Raw genomic sequence first — 20967 nt, 5'->3', positions numbered from 1 at the left:
ACACCAGAGGTCTTGCAAGCGCAGTGCTGTCTGCTTATCCCCACACTCTATGTAAGAAGATAGAGCTGATAAATAGCCTTCATGCCCTCAGTCAGAAAAAAGGGTGAAGTGGAATAGTTCGGGGCAGCTCGGAGAGCTCACTGGAGAGCTTGATCAAAGAAGCCACAGCGAGAGTAGCTGCAGCAAATTATAAAGAAAAGCAAACATGACAGAATTGCAAAGTTCAGATTTTAAGTCGAAATTTTGTACAGTACTGTGGTGTTGCTTGAGCTTGCTCTGAGATTAAACTTCTGTTTCCATTAGATAACCAAAGAGAAGCGCTGCGTTACATGCTTTCAAGCCTTCGAGTAATATATGAGTGCCGTAAAAAGAACAGACTAGCCAAGACATAGAAGAAAAAAATGTACATCTATTCAGGAAAGTAAATAATATAACAAAATTAATTAAAAAAGAGGAACTACAAATAGAAGTAAATGAAAAAGCTTAGCATTTTTCCATTTTTGTATTGTTTTCGCTATTCATTAAAGAATCAAGCTGCCAGGCTGAAGCTATGGGCTTGCCCACCAGCTTAAATGTTAAGAGAGGCTATGCCAATGGACTGCCAGCCCTCAGGCTGCACTATGCTCACAAGCTTTGGAAGCCATGACAATAAGACTCTGCTGAAGTTTCTGATAATCCTAAAACAGCGGTCCCCAACTCTCGCGGCCGAGTCGTTTGGTACCGGGCCACGAGAGTTGAGGCTCGGGTGTGAAATGTATGGTTTTCAGGGGTTTTATAGGTTTTTATTGTTATTTTTTAATTGTTTTGATCATTAACTTGGTTTCCCAGGGTCTTTTCTCTTGTGTTAAGAATAAATCTTCTGTTTTTTTGGTACCGGTAGTGGTTTTTTTTGGTTTATTTATCCACGACACAAGGCTGTTCCGTGAAAATATTGTTGGACATAAACCGGTCCGTGGCCCAAAAAAGGTTGGGGCCGCTGTCCTAAGACATCCAGCTTGTCTCAAAGCAGCGCTCCTCATGTAGATAACTTTTTATAATCTCATACTTATTTTCTTTTTCTTTCGCACATTTAGACAGTCAGGGATAGTGTAATGCAAACAAAAAATAACTTTATAGAGACCCTAAAAGTATTTGAGTTGGTGATTGAGCACTTTTGGCTTCAGCTGATATTTATATAAAAAAAATATTTCATCTAATTAAGAGTAATTTAATATTCTAGGTGATAATAATTGCCAATGTAAAACAAATGAACATAATTATCTGCCTTAATCAGATCTGTCTAAATGGTCTGTGAATAATTTTCATCTAGTAGAGAAGAATCAGCGCTCACTTTTGTAAAGGAGGTTCTGAGGAGAAATGAGCTGTTAAGTAAAATCACATAGAAGTCTCTTATACGTGGGTCTGCACCAAACTATTATCTTCTTTTTCTGCTAACCTGCTAATTATCCACTCATTTTATCCATTAATCATTTTATCTATTAAAACACATGAAAGTGTTGACTATAATTTTCTGCAGCTTAAGGAAATGGAAAGATGATAATAAGATATTAGGTATGACAAAGAAAATTAGATTTGAGGAGCATCGACTATCAAATATTTGATTTTGATGGATAACTGATAAAATGATTAATATGTCTGTGAAGGTTCTCAGTCATCCAGGTCATCGTAGTCAAAGGAGCTTGGAAAGAAAAGCGTCTGGACTTCTTTAAGTTGCTAGAAGACGTTTCACCTCTCATCCGAGAAGCTTCTTCAGTTCTAAGGTCAAATGGTGGAGAGTCCCAGATATAAACCTAGTGGGAGTAACCCCCCACAGAGGGACAAAAGGACCCCCTGATGATCCTCTAATCGCCTGGGCCAAGGTGTGAAACTGGGCGTGGGTCCCAATCAGCCAGAGTTTCGGGTGTGTTCATTGTGAAACCTGGCCCCACCTTATCATGCGAATTCCTGAGGTCAGATGGCCCAGGATGTGAGTGGGCGTTAAGGCGTCTGGGAAGGGATCTCAAAACTGGATTATAGATGGCAGAGAGTTGGTGTCGTAAACCCCCGCCTCTGTTCAAAGATGGTCGCTCACAGTGGACATAGATGGCTTCTTTCACTCCTCTTTCGAACCATCTGTCCTCTCTGTCCAAAATGTGAACATTGGCATCCTCGAAAGAGTGTCCTTTATCCTTAAGATGCAGATGGACTGCTGAGTCTTGTCCTGTGGAGGTGGCTCTTCTGTGTTGTGCCATGCACTTGTGAAGTGGCTGTTTGGTCTCTCCAATGTAGAGGTCTGAGCATTCCTCGCTGCACTGTACAGCATACACCACATTGTTAAGTTTGTGTTTTGGCGTTTTGTCTTTTGGGTGAACCAGTTTCTGTCTGAGCGTGTTGCTGGGTCTGAAATACACTGGGATGTCATGCTTGGAGAAAACTCTCCTGAGTTTCTCTGATACACCGGCTACATAGGGGATGACAATGTTGTTGCGTCTGTCCTTCTTATCCTCCCTCGCTGGTGTCTGATCTTCTTTTCTGTGCCTCTTTGCTGACTTTAAGAACGCCCATTTAGGATAGCCGCACGTTTTGAGTGCTTCCTTTACATGTGTGTGTTCCTTCTTTTTACCTTCAGGCTTAGAGGGAACACGTTCTGCCCGGTGGTGTAGGGTCCTAATTACTCCAAGTTTGTGTTCCAAAGGGTGATGGGAGTCAAAGAGGAGGTACTGGTCTGTGTGTGGGCTTCCGGTAAACTTCGATGTTGAGTTTGCCGTTCTCTTCAATGTGCACGGCGCAGTCCAGGAAAGGCAAACAGTTGTCCTTTGTGTCTTCCCTGGTGAACTTGATGTTTTTATCCACAGCGTTAATGTGCGCAGTGAAGGATTCCACTTCTTGTGTCTTGATTTTGACCCAGGTGTCGTCCACATATCTGTACCAGTGGCTGGGTACTCTTCCTTTGAAAGAGCCAAGAGCCTTCCTTTCCACTTCCTCCATGTAAAGGTTGGCTACAATAGGTGACACGGGGGAGCCCATGGCACAGCCATGTTTTTGTCTGTAAAAGCCTTCGTTGTACTTGAAATATGTAGTGGTGAGGCAGAGGTCTAACAGTGTGCAGATCTGATCGGGTGTGAAGTTGGTCCTGTCCTCCAAGGAGCTGTCTTCTTGTAGTCGTTTTCTGACAGTCTCCACGGCCTCCGTGGTGGGTATGCAAGTGAAAAGAGAGACTACATCAAAGGACACCATGGTTTCATCTGGATCCAGGGTAAGTTTCTGGACCTTGTCGGTGAAGTTGGTGGAGTTCTTGATGTGGTGTGGGGTGTTCCCCACGAGAGGCGCAAGGATGGTAGCAAGGTGTTTAGCAATGTTGTAAGTGGCTGAGTTTATGCTACTGACTATGAGTCTGAGTGGGACAGCTTCCTTGTGGATCTTGGGAAGTCCATAGATGCAGGGTATGGCATCCCCTGGGTAAAGGCGGTGATATGTAAGGCGGTCAATAATTATGTCCTTTTCAAAGTCTTGAAGGCAAGCTATAACTTTCTTTTTGTAGCTTGCTTGTGGGTCTCGCTTTAGGGCTTCGTAGGTATTGTTGTCACTGAGGAGAGTAGTGATCTTTGTATGGTAATCTGTAGTGTTTAGGACCACGGTGCATCTTCCCTTATCAGCTGGTAAAACAGTGATGTTGTGGTCTTTGCTCAGGGAGCGACAGCCTTCTTTTCTGTCATTGTGAGGTTGATGGAGGGACTTTGGCACTGGAGAGCGTGGCTGAGACTTTCATCCTGATTTTGCTCTGCTTCTGTCTGTGATAATTTATTAATCCGTATGGCAGATTCTGTGGCTGTGATGAGGTCCACTATGGGCAAATGTTGTGGAGAAATGGCAAAATTGAGTCGTGGTCCACAAACCTCTTTCAGGTTACCGAAAGTCTCTGTCTGAACTTACCTACATTCCCTAACTGCCTCAGACCCCTCGGGTGTTAGGACAGTTGAGAGTGGTGTTTGAAGCACGTGTGAAATTCCTATTTGGCCTTCATATCCTTTAGAGTGTTGGGCCTGAGCCTGTCCATCTATGAAACCTCTCAAGATCTGGAGAGGGTAGACGGTTCCCGTTCTGCAAGTTTGGTAGCTAATGCTGATCTTGATCTGCTAAACACCTTGCTACCATCCTTGCGCCTCTCGTGGGGAACACCCCACACCACATCAAGAACTCCACCAACTTCACCGACAAGGTCCAGAAACTTACCCTGGATCCAGATGAAACCATGGTGTCCTTTGATGTAGTCTCTCTTTTCACTTGCATACCCACCACGGAGGCCGTGGAGACTGTCAGAAAACGACTACAAGAAGACAGCTCCTTGGAGGACAGGACCAACTTCACACCCGATCAGATCTGCACACTGTTAGACCTCTGCCTCACCACTACATATTTCAAGTACAACGAAGGCTTTTACAGACAAAAACATGGCTGTGCCATGGGCTCCCCCGTGTCACCTATTGTAGCCAACCTTTACATGGAGGAAGTGGAAAGGAAGGCTCTTGGCTCTTTCAAAGGAAGAGTACCCAGCCACTGGTACAGATATGTGGATGACACCTGGGTCAAAATCAAGACACAAGAAGTGGAATCTTTCACTGCGCACATTAACGCTGTGGATAAAAACATCAAGTTCACCAGGGAAGACACAAAGGACAACTGTTTGCCTTTCCTGGACTGCGCCGTGCACATTGAAGAGAACGGCAAACTCAACATCGAAGTTTACCGGAAGCCCACATACACAGACCAGTACCTCCTCTTTGACTCCCATCACCCTTTGGAACACAAACTTGGAGTAATTAGGACCCTACACCACCGGGCAGAACGTGTTCCCTCTAAGCCTGAAGGTAAAAAGAAGGAACACACACATGTAAAGGAAGCACTCAAAACGTGCGGCTATCCTAAATGGGCGTTCTTAAAGTCAGCAAAGAGGCACAGAAAAGAAGACCAGACACCAGCGAGGGAGGATAAGAAGGACAGACGCAACAACATTGTCATCCCCTATGTAGCCGGTGTATCAGAGAAACTCAGGAGAGTTTTCTCCAAGCATGACATCCCAGTGTATTTCAGACCCAGCAACACGCTCAGACAGAAACTGGTTCACCCGAAAGACAAAACGCCAAAACACAAACTTAACAATGTGGTGTATGCTGTACAGTGCAGCGAGGAATGCTCAGACCTCTACATTGGAGAGACCAAACAGCCACTTCACAAGCGCATGGCACAACACAGAAGAGCCACCTCCACAGGACAAGACTCAGCAGTCCATCTGCATCTTAAGGATAAAGGACACTCTTTCGAGGATGCCAATGTTCACATTTTGGACAGAGAGGACAGATGGTTCGAAAGAGGAGTGAAAGAAGCCATCTATGTCCACTGTGAGCGACCATCTTTGAACAGAGGCGGGGGTTTACGACACCAACTCTCTGCCATCTATAATCCAGTTTTGAGATCCCTTCCCAGACGCCTTAACGCCCACTCACATCCTGGGCCATCTGACCTCAGGAATTCGCATGATAAGGTGGGGCCAGGTTTCACAATGAACACACCCGAAACTCTGGCTGATTGGGACCCACGCCCAGTTTCACACCTTGGCTCAGGCGATTAGAGGATCATCAGGGGGTCCTTTTGTCCCTCTGTGGGGGGTTACTCCCACTAGGTTTATATCTGGGACTCTCCACCATTTGACCTTAGAACTGAAGAAGCTTCTCGGATGAGAGGTGAAACGTCTTCAAGTAACTTAAAGAAGTCCAGACGCTTTTCTTTCCAAGCTCCTTTGACAACATGATTAATAGAAAATCACAGTTGATTAACGATTATTCGTTGGTTTTACTTTTTATCTTATTAAAACACCTCCACTTTCTGTATGCAACAAAGGCACTGTAAGTGTCAAAACTGAATCACTTCCAGTAACTACATTACGTCTAAGTTGAATAGTAGGGTATTTAAACAGTTTAAATGAATATAATTGTAACTGCATATAATATTTTGTGCCAAGGAACAATGATTTTTAAACTGGACTCTTTCCATACCTGTTGACATTATGCAATCTATTTCACACTGTCTGAGCTGCCACAGAAACTCAGATTCCAGTTGATAACCCCACCCCAACCACAATCTTTGAAGCACTTGTCTGTTTTTCGTGCAAGTATTGCAATGCCCACTGTGTCATTTTAAGACAGTGGCCACTGCAGATCTGATGAGTTGCATGTGGCTCTTTATGTTCCCCCTGATTGCAGCAGAATGTGTTTCAAGCGATGTTTTCTTTGGTCATCAGTCAACTAAAATATCTTTTCTTATCTTTACGACGTTTTACAATCAGGTTTTCAGATTTTCTCCTTTCCCTGTAGAGCCATCTGAACATTTTTCACATAATTCACTCTGGCTTGCCAAAAGTGGAAAAATGTTGCCTGTACTGATGAGTCTCAATTTCTGCTGTTAGTGTCAGAATTTGAATAAACAATATGAGCGAATTACTCCATCATGCCTTTTGTTAACAATTCAGGCTGCCGGTGTTATATTCGAATGGGGGATATTTTCTGGGCACATTTTGGGCTCCTTAGTACCAACTGAGCATCACGTAAACACAGCAGCCTACTTGAGTATTGCTGCTGACCATGTCCATTTATGACCACAACGTGTCCATCTTCTGATGGCTGCTTCCCTCAGAATAACACACCAAAAGTCAAATAAATCCAAACTGGTTCTTGAACATGACGGCGAGTTCACTGTACTCTCATGCTCTTCACAGTCTCCAGATCTCAATCTAAGAGAGCTTTTTTGGGATTTGGTAGAACGGCAGATTTGGATCAAGGATGTGCAGCTGACAAATCTGCAGTGACTGTGTGATGCTGTCATGTTAATATGGACCACAATCTCAGAGGAATGTTTCCTAGCACCTTACTGAATTCATGCCATGAAAAATTGTGCATTTCCAAAGGCAAAAAGGAGGTCCAGCCCAGTATTAACAAGATATACCTAATAAAATGGCAGGTGAGTGTATAAATTTATATGAATTTGCTCATTCAATTAGACAATATGTTTTCAAACTTGTGAGCCAATAACCCTTACGCATATTAAATGTAGTTTTGTGGTTTTTAATTTCTTAAAGCATCCTGACCTGTTTGGAGCTCTGCAGGACTTCCTGTGTGGTTGTAGTAGCCAGGATGGCCCGGTTACTTCCCGGACTGAGCTGCAGGCTCATGGAAAGGCCTGTCACCAACTGGACTCCCAACTCTGTGATGGTCACTTTGTCATCCACCACTGTGATAGTTTTCTCTGCCAGGATTGAGTCTGATAAAGGAGACAACACCTGAAAAAGTGAAGAAAAACAAGGAGAGATGACAGATTACCATGGAGACATTAAAGTAAAAAAGGCAAATAATTACATTTTTCTTTGACGGTATTCCTCACGAATACACGCAGTAACCTGTCACATTTGGTACGAACAATTATAGATGCTACTCAACAGCAGTGACTCAACCTAGTGTATAGCCTGTTGATGAAGGCTTTATGATTTCCTGCTCTAAACACTGAGGCCTGGGAGGTCTTTCCCAAGAGAAATCAGCAGCAACAGCAAACAGAAACGGATGGAGCAGAAAGAAAACAGCAAAAAACTTCATTAACGGAAAATACACACTGGTCACATTGTTTGACTGACAAGTGATTTCTGGCAAGTGAAATGCAAAAACAACACATCAATGAGCATCTGGCTGTGAAGATGCCACTGATTTTAGAAAAAAAAGGGAGGGATTGCTGTGAGTTATAGGTGAAGCTGAGAAAATGTCTTTCCAAGGGTTTTCATCTAACATAAAAGACTTGCATGCTCCTCCGCAATATGCAAAACGATACACAAAACACACTTTTTTTTTAAATTTTATCTGTCGCTACTCAGGCTGGGTGGATCAAAAAACAACTCAACTTGGATGCCATCCAACCCTTGTACCTCATGTAGGTATGAATCCATTCCCTTTGACTAATACTGGTAATCTAAAAAAGAGGCACACTTTAACCCCAAAACAGAAGAACGAAGCATGCAGAGGAAGACTTCCTCCGCATGCTTATCCTCATCCGTGTGCCGTATCTTTCATCAGCATGATGCATGGCACAGGCAGTCAGCTGTCAGACCCTCGTACTTGCCGTGTTTTCCGGTTGGTGCTTATATTTTCAGGTTTGTGGTGTTTGGGGATTGAACACATCTCTGCACAGAAACAGATGGATGAGTACTCTGAGCCAGGAAACAGATCCCACTCTCACAGATGTCATTAGGAGGCTGATATTCATCCAGTTAGTGTGAAGAGCCTGACAAAGCATAGGGCTGAGGGGAGAGGACCCACTCACTACAGAGAGCCTGAAGTACAGGCTGTGACACACCAGTAATCACCTGTCTGCTCTGGTCAAAGGGAGGTACAAGTCAAACTGCAACAGCAACATTCACAATTGTTACTGTCCCCGGGATAAGCAACATGTTTCCACAGCATGTTATTCTGACATGTTTTTCTCTAGAGAGAATAATGTAATGTTAAGCTAGGTAAACTCTAATTAGAGTTTAAGATATTCCTAGATATACCTAGAATTACAACCATGTTGTTGTCTGGCTGTGAACACATTCACATCCAAGGATTTGTAGTACAACATAATAAATGTAATTATGTTTAAAGATTCTGACAGAGTACAGAGATGTAACCATGACAGCAGTCATGGCTGTTGCTACAGAGAAGCAAAAAATGTTAAAACATGAATGCTTCAAGCACATTTTTAGCCTGGCAGATTGACAGAACCACCAAAGCACCACCAATGCTCACCAGTTCCTGAGTTATGGCACCAAATTTCACCATTGACTTGTTAAATATAAAAGGTTACAAATTTAACATTTATTCTGAAATTTATTGCAATGTTTTGCCTAATTAGTGCATAAACTCTCGAGTTCTGGCCAGGCAAAGAGACTTCAGAGTTGACCACAAAGTTATAAAAAGAAGTATCCCTAAGATGTTGCGTTTATGCTGATGGGATGGATGAATGCTACACCCAAACTCACACAGTTGTGGTCAGAAGTTTAAGCTCATTACAGGAATGAATGTCATGGTAATTTGGGGCTTTTAATGATTTCTTAGAACTGTTCAGCTTCCAGGCTGGAATGATTATACTGAATATATCTTAAATGATTGAAAAAAACCCAAATTGGGTGCACAAGTTTGAAGCCTATTGGGATTTTGTCTAACCAACAAAGGAATAAAGTGTACCTACAGGCTCAAATACATACACACATCACACTAATATATGATTAAATGTATTTTAGCAAGTTGCACCTCGGCCAGATGTTTTCGGTAGACATCAACAAGCTTCCAATTGGATATTTTTAATCACTCTTCTTGGCAGAATTGGTAGAGTTCATTCAAATCTGTTTGTTTTCTGGCATGGACAAAGTTCTTATGGAAAGTCCACAATTTTGGGGTTTGTGAAGGACTTTCTAGAAGCTTAGTGTTCGCCTGCTTCATTCATTCCAAAACTAGTTTCCATGGTTGTTTGGGATCATTGTCCTGCTGATACTCTCAGTTGTGTCCAACTACCTGTTGAACTGACCTAAAGTTGAAGAATTTAGAGGTAGAAATACTTCTTCATTACTCCACCCACTTTGTGCAATGTACCAGTACCACTAGGTAGATGGTACTCTCATCTGAGGGTGACAGTTTGGGGTTTCTTTCTTCCAAACCTCGACAAAGTGGTTTCTCATCTCACCTTCAGCACCTTAATAGAAGATTTAAGTGAGTGTACGTATATATTTGAACCTGTACGTAGAATTATGACCCTGTGTGGTTTAGAGAAAATCCTAAATTGATTCAAAGCTGTGCACCAAATGATTGTTTTTAATGTCATTAAGGATGTAAATCATTCCAGTCCAGTTCAGAGAAATCATAAAAAGCCCCAAATTACCATGACTGCTATGCCCATGATGAGTGCAGAGGCATAGAACTGTATTTCCCAAGTGGTTGTAGTTAAATCACTAATAAAATCACTACAGTCTTATTTTTTTGACTCATTAGAACAACCACAATATTATAGTGTTCTATATTAAAACAAATCTTTGCCAACCTCAAATAGCTTCTACACTACTGTGTGTGTGTGTGTGTGTGTGTGTGTGCATCTATACAACAGATTTTGAGATTTGCACAATTACTTGAGTAAAGAGGATTAAAAGGAAGCACTGATCTTCCAACACAAACATTGCTGGAGTTTTGAAAGATTCTAGCAACGGCAGAATAATTGCACACTGAATGACAGCATTTCACTCGAGTTGTTTCTGGATCTCTTTTGCTGTTAACAAAGCAGGTATTCAGGGAAGAACAAGAATCAATGCCAACTACCTATTTGGAATCAGAGGCAACATTGTTCAGAGAACATATGGTTCAAATCAGGGAAGAACTGACCAAAGTGGAGCGTTACAGTAAAATTGCATTTTTAAAAATTATAAAATGCAACTTGAAAGAAGCCTACTGAGTATTAGTTTTTAGGAACCACCACTTTTAACAGTTTTTTTTCTTGTATTGTATTGTGGTTGCATGTGTACTAAAGATAAAAATTTTTATGATGATTATGTGTTAATAAACCCCCCACTGCCTGACTAACATTCAGATTTTGTCTCATTGCAGCAAATGTAATTTTAGACAGCACCTGTAATCTGTTGTTGTAACAAATTCTGATACAGATACAGATTCTTCATATACCTGAATAGTGGTCATGCCTGTGTCAAGGCCCACTAGTATCTTCTTGTCCAATAGCTGTGCAACCTGTGCATTCTCTACTTTGAGGAAGTCCCAAACAAGCTCCGTAATGTCCACCTGCCAATCGGTGCCCAGCATGTAGCTGGTCTGGCCTCGAGGATCAGCTGACTCGGCTATAAAATGAGTCAGGACTTTGACCATGGCATGCTGGTACTGCAGAGTGCAGCTTCGCCCTCGCCTGTCTTCGTCGTCTTCATCCTCGCTGTCCCGTGTCGACCTGTTTAAAAAGAAAGAAAGAAAATAAAAAATAAAACAGTCTGATGTGCAAAGTGGAAAGAATTTCTTTTCTTAGCAGTGAGAGTGGCATGCCTTTAGAGACAGCAGTGTTGGCTGTTTTACAGACTAAAAGAAAAAAATATTGGATAAGCTGCCATGAAATTTGGTACAATTGAGGCTGAAACAGGATTTCTTGCAGAACTTTGCCTACATCCAAAATGCACTGACAAGTGCATTTAGCAACATGTGTTGCTAATTTGTTACCTTTGTATCCGGTGCTTAACATTATATGAGCTATGCATATGCATGCTACAGTTGTTATGCATGCTCATTGTGTGTTATCTTGATTAAAACATTACACAGTACAGTAAATCAAAGTTATATGATGTTAAAAAACAAAACGCTGCTGTGTACTTTGTGTTTATCGGTATCAACAATCTAGAAAAGGCAGAATTTAAAACACTCATTTTGTACTGATGTATGGTTTGTGGTATTTTGAGTAGCATTTTAAATTGGAGTAAACAACAAACACACAGACGGGTGTAACTCATACCGGGATGTTCACCTGACAAAACTCAAGCTATGATGCAATGTTGTTGATTAAACCAGTAAGAGGGGGATCAATCCAGCGAATGGCCATCATTTCTCTTTCTAAATGTCTCTCCTTTACTATTTTGGAGCACCCGGCCTGGATTGTGAATGTGCATACACCTCCTTACGGCTTTACTTAATAGCCTCCCAGATCGCTCTGTTGCAAGAAATCTAATTTTATTACTTTCGGTAACAAATCAGCCAACAGAGGCACAACTATCTCTCACTAGGAAAATTGCTTTGAGTGTGACAAACTAGGTTTAAATGGTTACAATACAGCCGCAATATCATTAGTTTACTTATAACTGTATTTTTTTTTTTACATTTTCTCATTAACAAACACCTTTGAAGAAAACAATCAGCCTTGAATGTTGACAAAGCATTGTTTGAATGGTTATTCTGGGGAAATAAATGCTGTTACAGCTCTTCACGCTTACACTGGGGCACGGTTGGGATTCTTCCAAAGGAAAAAAAAAAGCACTTTGTCAACACAACTACTAATCATATATCCTACTGTACAGACTTGCGCCTTCCTTTTCATCTAATCATCATCATTTGTTCCTTTGTCGCTATTTCTCTCTCTCACACACGTAAACTCTAGTAAAGGTTGCAATCATGATAAAGGGGAGAAAAAAAACGAAATTAATCTCTTAAACTCTTTTTCTTGCGATTATCCGCTCTGCTTGTCTCTTTCTATCTGAATCCCCTGAGAAATCGGACTGCATGCGAAGCTGTGGGAATAAAGATGTCAGCTGCATTCTCCAGAGGAAAGCCAAGGGTAGAGAGAGATTTGAAGATAAGGGCTTAAAAGCTTTGCTGGAGGGACTGATTTCATATTCGCAAGTGAAAGACCGCCTTTATTACTGTGGAGTCAATATTGTAACACTGAAAGGAAACAATTTGTCCAGCTAAGTCACAGCATACAGTTATGAAAAGTACATTTGCAATTTCACTGCATTTTGGTTTTCAAATACAATTTTTTTTCATGATGTGCCCTGTGTAGGTAAGTATTGTGTATACAAGTGCTACAAGGTAACACATAATCACATTGCATTTTTAATTAACACAGTATTGTAAAGGTTTACTGCATTTTATACATATCTCCGTACAATTCTTCAGTTTTTCTATACATATCCTGTATATACGAACTTCGGTTGCTTATGTTTATGGGACCACCTTGTGTCTTCCTTTTATATTTTATTTTCCCTTGCTGTAAGAGCTCTGTAACACCAAAATTTCTCATCTGTGGGATAATAAAGGCTTATTCTATTCTATTCTATTCTATTAACTTGAAGAATCACATTAAAGTTATGGTTATCTCACTGTCATGTCAGGTATGTCCTGAAACAACTGCATTATACTGCTCACACAACATGGATGCTTTGCGAGCATCTGCACAGACAGCATGTTTACACAAAGCGAGCGAAGAACCCAGGGTGAGTGTATGCAGAGCCCAGCCCAGCAGCCGGGGCCTGCGCTTCAGCGGGTAACAAAGGCAGTAATGAGCCTCCATTTCTACCAGTACATGTTCCTACAGCAGAATCACAGTGGAGATCTCTTTAAAGTCTATTTGGGTTGATTTTAAACATTTCTTTGTGTTGTTAGGTTTGTGTTCATATCAAAACTTCAATTTAATTTAATTAAATTTTATATAGCGCCATATCACAAAAACAGTTGTCTCAGGGTGCAAACACAAAAACAAAGATTTCTTATGTGTCCTCATTAAATGTCAGCGTGTGGGACATAAGCTCAAGGTCTGTATTATCAGCTGCTAATGATGTGACAGTGATTTCAGACCTTGTTATGGAGTAATATAAAAGTAATGCAAGGAGCTTTAAAACGAAATGTAATACATTACTACATGTCTTTACTATTTTTTGAAGTTAGTTGTTATATTTGTCTTTTATGTGAATTCCAGGCTTTGGTAACGGGTTCTTGGAGATTGCAAAATAAGTGCCTAAAAAGCACTTTGGGTGACTGTCAGCCGTTTTGAAAATGCGCTATATAAATAATTCACTTGATTTGGCTTTTTTTTATTTGAATAATGTCTCCAACACTGCTGAAAGGCTGGTGACCTGTCCAGGATACACCCTGCCATTCGCACAGTGACAGCTGAGGTAGACATCCTAAGGTAAACTAGTTTCAGGTGATGGGCTAGACTTAAAAAAAAGAAAGACAGAAAAAAAAAGATTGCCTGGTTCAGGAACACTACGCCCCGCCTTAAAACTAAGGTTGTGGTAGAGCAGGGTTGGGCAACTCCAGGCCTCGAGGGCCGGTGTCCCTGCAGGTTTTAGATGTATCCTTGAACCAACACAGCTGATTTAAATGGCTAAATTAGCTCCTGCAGTTCTCCAGAGGCCTGGTCCGAAATAATCATGTGATTTAGGTGTGTTGACCCAAGGTGAGATCTAAAACCTGCAGGACACCGGCCCTCGAGGCCTGGAATTGCCCACCCCTGTGGTAGAGGCTTTTTGGAAACACTGTTTAGCCTGGCGTTAGCACATGGCATTGGAAACTAGAGGGGCATGATCTGAATCTGAGTAGTGTTTTGCTACTAAATGTCTGTGTTAATCACTGTTTTTGCATTATGAATAACACTTTTAAGCTTAATTACACTTGGCACCAGCTAAGTCTAATTAGGGGATCGATTTTGTAATCATGTCGTCAGCTTTGCATGAGTCTTAGGACTCCTGGGTGAGCAGAGTAGCTCAGCACTCAAACGATCGCCCCCCCCAGGTGGTCGGGGAGGATTCTGGGCAGACCTGGCACACCTGGTTGCCTACTGCAGCACCAACCATTGGTGTCTCAGTGCTCAGTTAAGTGCAAACTGACAGGTATGAGTTTACAAGTCAGAGGTCACAGTTCTGTCCCCGAAAGATATGGTTTGCTTGCTCCAGATTGAGTATGAGTTGCTGCTTCAAGTGGAGAACAGCTTTAGCGTGTTTAGGGTGAGAGAAAAGTGGAGCGTGAGATACACTCAGAGTCATTCAGCATCTAGAGACGTACTGAACTGGTCCCTTGTACATTGTGAGGTTACACTATTTGTAACAATACTTTTGCGTTACTTCAGAAATGACCTGAAATGCACCGTCACATAATTGCCAGTTGACTATATAAACCTTAGGCTACTGTTCCACACACCATCACAAATCAGCAACACAAAGCAAAGATGAAAACCAGCTCAAAGAGACAAAGAGGTAGAAATGAAACTTGACATACTACAAGCCTGACTCCTCATCCCTGCCTTTATTACCTGTTCAAGTCCAGGCCCATAGTAACAATCGCCATATTATTTTTCCAATGCAGTAATTGAAAGTTTCTCATCAATAATTGCGTTTTTTGAATCATTTTGAGTGTAAACGCTTGAAATTCACAGCCAATGAATTGACAAATAGCTCTGATGTTCGAGAGCATGCGCTGACATACAGACTGAACCGGCATGTAATTGTTACACCTAATAAATGTGATTATTAGTTAGGTGTAACACATTCAGGAGTAAACAAGCTGATGGTGAAGTCTGACCATTTTAGCCTCGGCATAAATCTTATATGCCAATACTTGTGCAACCATCTCAAAATCTAATCTAAGGTTAATCTAATAAACAAATCACACTCAGTGCTGAGAACAACCCGCTTCACAAAGCAATTTTTCTTTCCGCTCCGTTTGCTTTCAAGCCCAGCTCTGACTTCAGAGGAGGTGCTGCATATTAATGCGTGTGCCATGCTTATTTTTGTTGTGCCCGTGGATCATGTGCTGCGTTTGTGTTGGCATTCAACTACTACAGTGACACGATGAAGGTCGTTATAGCAGGAATGTTGTTTCTATATGAAAGAACACTGGTGGATATTTTTCGAATTTGAATGCTGCAGGCATGTCAGTACAGCTATTTGTTTTACAGCAGCAAGAAAACACTCGGTATGCACTCTATAGGATAACTGAGGGCCGCTTTTTCTTTTCTTTTTTGAATATTAAATGATCACCTTGATTAAACAAGTAAAATCTCAACATACATATCCTGAGAGAAGCGGTAAAGGATGGTGGATGCTCGAGTGCTACGCCTACACTTAGGTTTGCTGTCTGCAAAGGCTTATCTTGTCTGTGCTTTGACAGGGCTTAGGGAGGGAAGAGGTGAGCCATACAGGCAGTGTCAGTCAAAACTGTGTGAGGAGTACATTTGCAGTTCTCCCACTAACAGGCCTAATGTGTCTTTATTTTATTTTTTATATTTCTGTCTCTCTCCTCCCAGCGTGGCCACAACTTGCCAGCTTTCCCGATAGAGGAATGGCGTGCCGCTTGCTATTGTTGCTCGCTGGCTTACTTCTCCGTGTGCTTACGGACCGTGGACCAAAGCTTATTCTCATCAACAGGTATAGTGCTTCTTTGCAAGGTCACGCCTGTTATCCCCTGATAAACAAAGACGTGCCGAAGATGGGGAAAAACAAAGCTCCGGTGCTGGCGTCAACAGTGACAACACGGCTTGGCTGTCTCCGCTGATAAAGGCATAGCAGCACACAGCTGGAAAAGCAACAACCTGGACAAGCCACAGTATTAGTTGAATGCTGTCACTCAAAATAAGAGGGGAGCAGGGGTAATTAGAGTAGCCACACTGGTGCGTGGGATGACTTAAAGTCTATCTTCAACGCTTTTCCTGAAGTAATTACCGTAGGTGGCTGATAACTGCTCCATCAATTGATGGATTTCAACAGTTGCAGAGTAACACTGCGCAGCAGCGTTAGCAGAGGTGCTGTGTAGTGATGAGGCCCCAGGGGAGAAGTCTGACCTCCAGACAGCTCTAATAATGTTCTTTCCAACTGACAGGCACAAGGCGCAATGGCAGGCCACCCTAAGCCAGTCGTAATGACAAGCTGTAATGCACAGGTCAGCCATTTTGTTATCAGCCAAGACCTGTCAGTAGGACTGAAGTCAGGAAGAGACAGGTGGAGTGGTGTTCGTCACATGTCACATCATTACCTTATCTTTGCCATTACTGAAACCAAATACATCACCGAGGAGAAAGGCTATTCTTGAACTTGTACTTTCTTGAAACTGGGGCTGCAAAAGTAAACAAATTACCAATTTATTTTTATTAAACTTAACAAATTGTACTAAAGTTTGTGATGTAACCTTGGTGTTCTTTCTTGGATAACTGTAAATTACGCCTGGAAATGGCTGCGCAGGAGCTGACACGAAAGTGAGAAAATGACTAAACGTTAATTATAAAGATCACGTTATATTCCATCCAATTAGTAAAACAAATGTCTCCCTGAAAAAATAAGAGAGCAGAACACACAGTCGCAAAGCCCCTTTAGCAACAGATGCACGCGCTGCAGTACCTCTGATTGGTGGCCATTATTGGCACCCTCCACCCTTTGATCTGGCTCAGCTCCGTGTCTGACACCTCAATCTGGAGGGGGAGACGGGGGATCCACACGTTGAGCTCCAGCTGAGCACTTAGGTATCCGTGGGTGAAGTTCACCATCATCTTCACCTTGCCCTTCATCTCCTTGCCGTTCACAAAAACGTAGTCACACCTGTCAGACACCTGCATGTGAGAAGGGGGGAGGATTAAAAAAGACAGCATTTAAGTTGAGCTCTTCTGACGGCTGCGCTAGATGACTACACAGCAAATTACACAGTGCAATATACTGTACAGAGTACCATGTTGGCCCCGGCCCTGCGAGTTGATTATAAGGCTTTACACTTCTGAGCACTCCTCTGATATAGCATTCCTGTAACTACTTTGAACAAGATGAAAGGTCCTCGATCTGCTCGACTCTCAGGAGAAGAGGGGGGAGGACAGCAAGGACATCTTTGAACCTGAGGGAAAGCACAGCATGGTCTGCTGTTTTATTGTTGTTCAGCCTGCAGCTGAAAGAGGAACCAGCAGATGGACACTAGTAAGATGACAACTGATAAAAATGACCAAAGTTGAAGCTAGTGGTTTTGTAAATTATGTCATAGAAAGAATTAGTGAGCCAGTTTTGTGCTTTAGAAACATGTAACCGTCAGAAGGTTATTCCTTGATTATTGATTATGAGGATTTACAGACACATACAATTACCTCTTTAAGTCTAAGCACTTAATGGGTAATTATTTAGTATACCTTGAATGTAGGAACACATTTTTTATTCCTCTGGGCGTTTTCTCAATCTTACATATTAATCTCATCTTGCAACAGACTGCCATGGCTGGTACCAGATGGAATTCGACAGTCTGGGGAAAAAATCTTTTTTTTCCTTGCTTCTTCTTCTTCCAAGTTATTTCTCTACAGTGAGATAAAACCATAAACAACCATTTATCATGAAGCTGTGGCAGGATATCCTCTGAGACCAAAGGAGGAAAAAAAAATTGTGTGTGACAGAATGTGTTCTGTTCACTTCACCTTCAGCATGAAGCTAGCTGTGGAGTTTGTGCGGGACCGTGGAAAGTAAATGTGGCTGTTTTGTATAAATAAAAGCAGATATTTGGAGAGTTGCCGCATCGATTTTTAAAATTTTGTTTATTTCTTTTTTTCTGTCTGCACCACTGAGCTTCCAGGCTGAACTAGTGGCATTCCTCAAGATCTGGTATGTGGATTGCAAGAATAGCCCCACTTGGTGTACGCTTGATCAAAACAACAGAACATCAAAACAGCATCATGAGAGACCTTCCAGCTGATTTCTTTTGCTCCCATTCATCTTGACATATGGATATAAACACGCAGCTTCAAAGTCAGGAAAGAAGTGAAAGAACAATTTGATGCAATAACATGTACATGCAAAATCTGCTTTGAAATGAAATGCATAGTAGTGTTTTTGTGCAATAAAATACATACCTTCAACACTATTTCGGTACTTTGTTTTCTTATTCAGTTTTTGTATAAAACTATTTTGGACATATCTGTAGTCCACATGTGCACATTTGTTTCTTTTCTCTTTGCCTTCCCGAGTTTGACAGCAGGTCGGCAGTGGAGAGAGGTGATTCTTTCTTTGTTTTTGTCAACAAGACGACATGGTAGTGATTATGATACAAGTTTATACTTTTTCACAAAGTTGCCCCAAATCTGATCTGATCTGAATTAAGCTGCTTTTCTCTGTAAGGTTGTCTCCTTCTCCACTGGTAAACCGCTTATCCCTCTGACTGCTTGTGCATTTGTGCAGAAAACTTCAGAGTCAAACTGACCAAACCTTCATATCAGGGACCAGAGGTTAGCCGGGTCTCCGGCTACAACAGCAGTCTTTAGTGGAAGACCTCGCAGTGACCAAGCCAAGAGGCGGCACATGCGGTGAGCATCATAAGCACTTATGATTGTTTTTATATTTATGAATATTCAGAACAAATGGCCTGAACTGTGGAGCAGGGCATTGTGTACAAAATATTTTGGCTGTATGAACACAACTGTCACTTAGCACCTCTCTTTGTCCTACACCTCAAAATCACTTTTTGGATGCAGTGCATGAAATTCAGCATGCATCACAAACTCACACATTTGTAAGAGTAACAGCACTGGAAAGAGTCCAGAACTGCAAAAGGAGAGGATCTTGAAGGGGACAACATCAGCCAACATCAGCTAAATTAAAAAGTTTTTATCTTATTTTAAGTGTTTCTGAAGCACGTACTATGGAATTCACTGGTTGGAAGAATCAGGCTTGCTGTTATGCTTGAATTTTACTCTAATTTACGCAGGAATGGAATCTAACTAGCCAAATCATTGGGAACTTCAGTAGCACTTTAGAATACAGCCATACTTGCCAACCTTGAGACCTCACAATTAGGGAGACATTCAAAGGGGCTGTTGGGGGAGTGAAACTCTGCCGTCTGCTCCTTGCTATCTAAAGTATAACCGGGCGCTGGCGTAAATTCTTGACCGTCTCACACTTCTGTTTAACCAGTTTTCTGTTTGACATTTATTCAGCTGTGTGAAAACCCCGGAGGAACCCACCCGAGGGATTAATAAAGTTAAAATTAACCTAATCTAATCTAATAACTTTAATCTCAGCCAAACCATTTTACTCACAAACAAATAAAACACTGACAAAGCCAAACAATAACATTTTTAAGTTATCAAAGTGACTTATATATCATGTTTAACCCGAGTAGCGAAAGACCGCGGGGGTTTGAAAACGATGTGTCGGGTGTTTGGTGTTCTCGCCAGCTCAGATATTTGAAGTTTACACAGCTACATTCTCGCCTGAAAATATGTTAAAAGATTATTTTGCGACCCAGAAAGAGAAATAAGAGTAATATTAAACTAAGTAGCTGCCGTCATTGTTGGAAACTGGAATTGGCTGGGCCGCACTATGAATTCTGCGATATGGTTTTTCAATTTTGTTGTCCGGGTGGAAAATCGGGAGAAATTCAGGAGAATGATGGCTCCGGGAGATTTTCGGGAGGGGCACTGAAATTCAGGATTATCCCAGAAAAATCGGGAGGGTTGGCATGTATGAATACGGCCTGTCACTAAGGGTGTAATTCTGCTAGAATTAAAAGGAATTTCAGTGTAATTTATCTGGCATTACAATGTAGTTACACTTACTTACAAACATCTACTAATAGATACACTTGAGTAAAATACAGAAGAAGAAATAATTATACTGTAAGTAACTTTAAGTAATGCACATTTATAGGTATTTTACAGAAAAGGAGAGACAAGTGATAAACAATAGTAATTTTAACATTTTTGGTGCAGATCCACAAACATTGTGAACAGTTTCTGATTGTAACTGAACTGATTGCACACTACTTAAAATTACTCATGGTATAATTATTGGTTTTTTTCTTTGTACAAACTTGAATTGCTACCCCCTATTTATAGCATTTGTTATTACACCAGCCATTCTTAAACTTTTAAAAAGTCTCCTGCACAGCAGCGAGCTATCAACAGCAGTGGACTCTATGACCAGAGACCAAAAAGCTCTGAAAGCCCCTGTGAGAAAGATGAAAAGCACGCTGTAGGGCATCCTTCAAGGCTACATCTAACCATCAGAGAACTTCTGTTAAGAACTGCACAGGCCTTGCATTTTCAAGTGGACACATGCAGGATGAGTGGATATTTCCTCTGTGTTATTACGCCAAATACGGAGAACGTACAAAGTGGTACCTTGTAATACAGTGCAATGAAACACAGACCGACGGCTGAAAGAAGCTTTTAAACGTCTGTACGAGAGCGGTGTCCTTCCCCTGGTTTACAGTCAGTCATGGAGCAGATAGGACTCAGCGCTCCCGATGCGGGAGTGTGTTTGAACAGATAAAGATGTCAGAGAAGTCCCTGCTCTTTATCAGCTCTCATTGTTAGCCTCTTTTTCTCTCACCACACTCAGTCTGCTGAGACTGAAGTGCTTTGACAGTCTCTTCATCTCTGACTCTACTTAGTTGGTGTGAAGCAACTTAGCTGCATGAG

At 41.7% G+C, this 20967-nt stretch overlaps 1 protein-coding gene across 2 annotated transcripts in view; it reads right to left on the bottom strand.

Annotated features, from left to right (window-relative positions):
- The window catches only part of si:dkeyp-14d3.1 (transmembrane protein 132C), a 156114-nt gene that overhangs the window by 2283 nt on the left and 132864 nt on the right, over nucleotides 1-20967 (bottom strand). The window contains exons 1-4 of one of the 2 annotated variants that reach the window (XM_040019707.1): nucleotides 17247-19542; nucleotides 16922-17130; nucleotides 10725-10998; nucleotides 7121-7312 (exon numbers count right to left, since the gene is read on the bottom strand). In XM_040019707.1, coding sequence (XP_039875641.1) covers nucleotides 7121-7312; nucleotides 10725-10998; nucleotides 16922-17130; nucleotides 17247-17249 — 678 coding nt within the window. In that variant the 5' untranslated portion in view covers nucleotides 17250-19542. Of the gene's footprint in view, nucleotides 1-7120; nucleotides 7313-10724; nucleotides 10999-16921; nucleotides 17131-17246; nucleotides 19543-20967 lie in introns of those variants that run through there. The other variant, XM_040019706.1, reaches the window with a different exon arrangement.

Source organism: Simochromis diagramma, unplaced genomic scaffold, assembly GCF_900408965.1.
Source record: "Simochromis diagramma unplaced genomic scaffold, fSimDia1.1 OVJJ01000822.1, whole genome shotgun sequence".
Lineage (NCBI taxonomy): Eukaryota > Metazoa > Chordata > Actinopteri > Cichliformes > Cichlidae > Simochromis > Simochromis diagramma.
The sequence above is the reverse complement of the archived record's forward strand: the minus strand, read 5'-3'. Positions and strand labels throughout refer to the sequence as shown.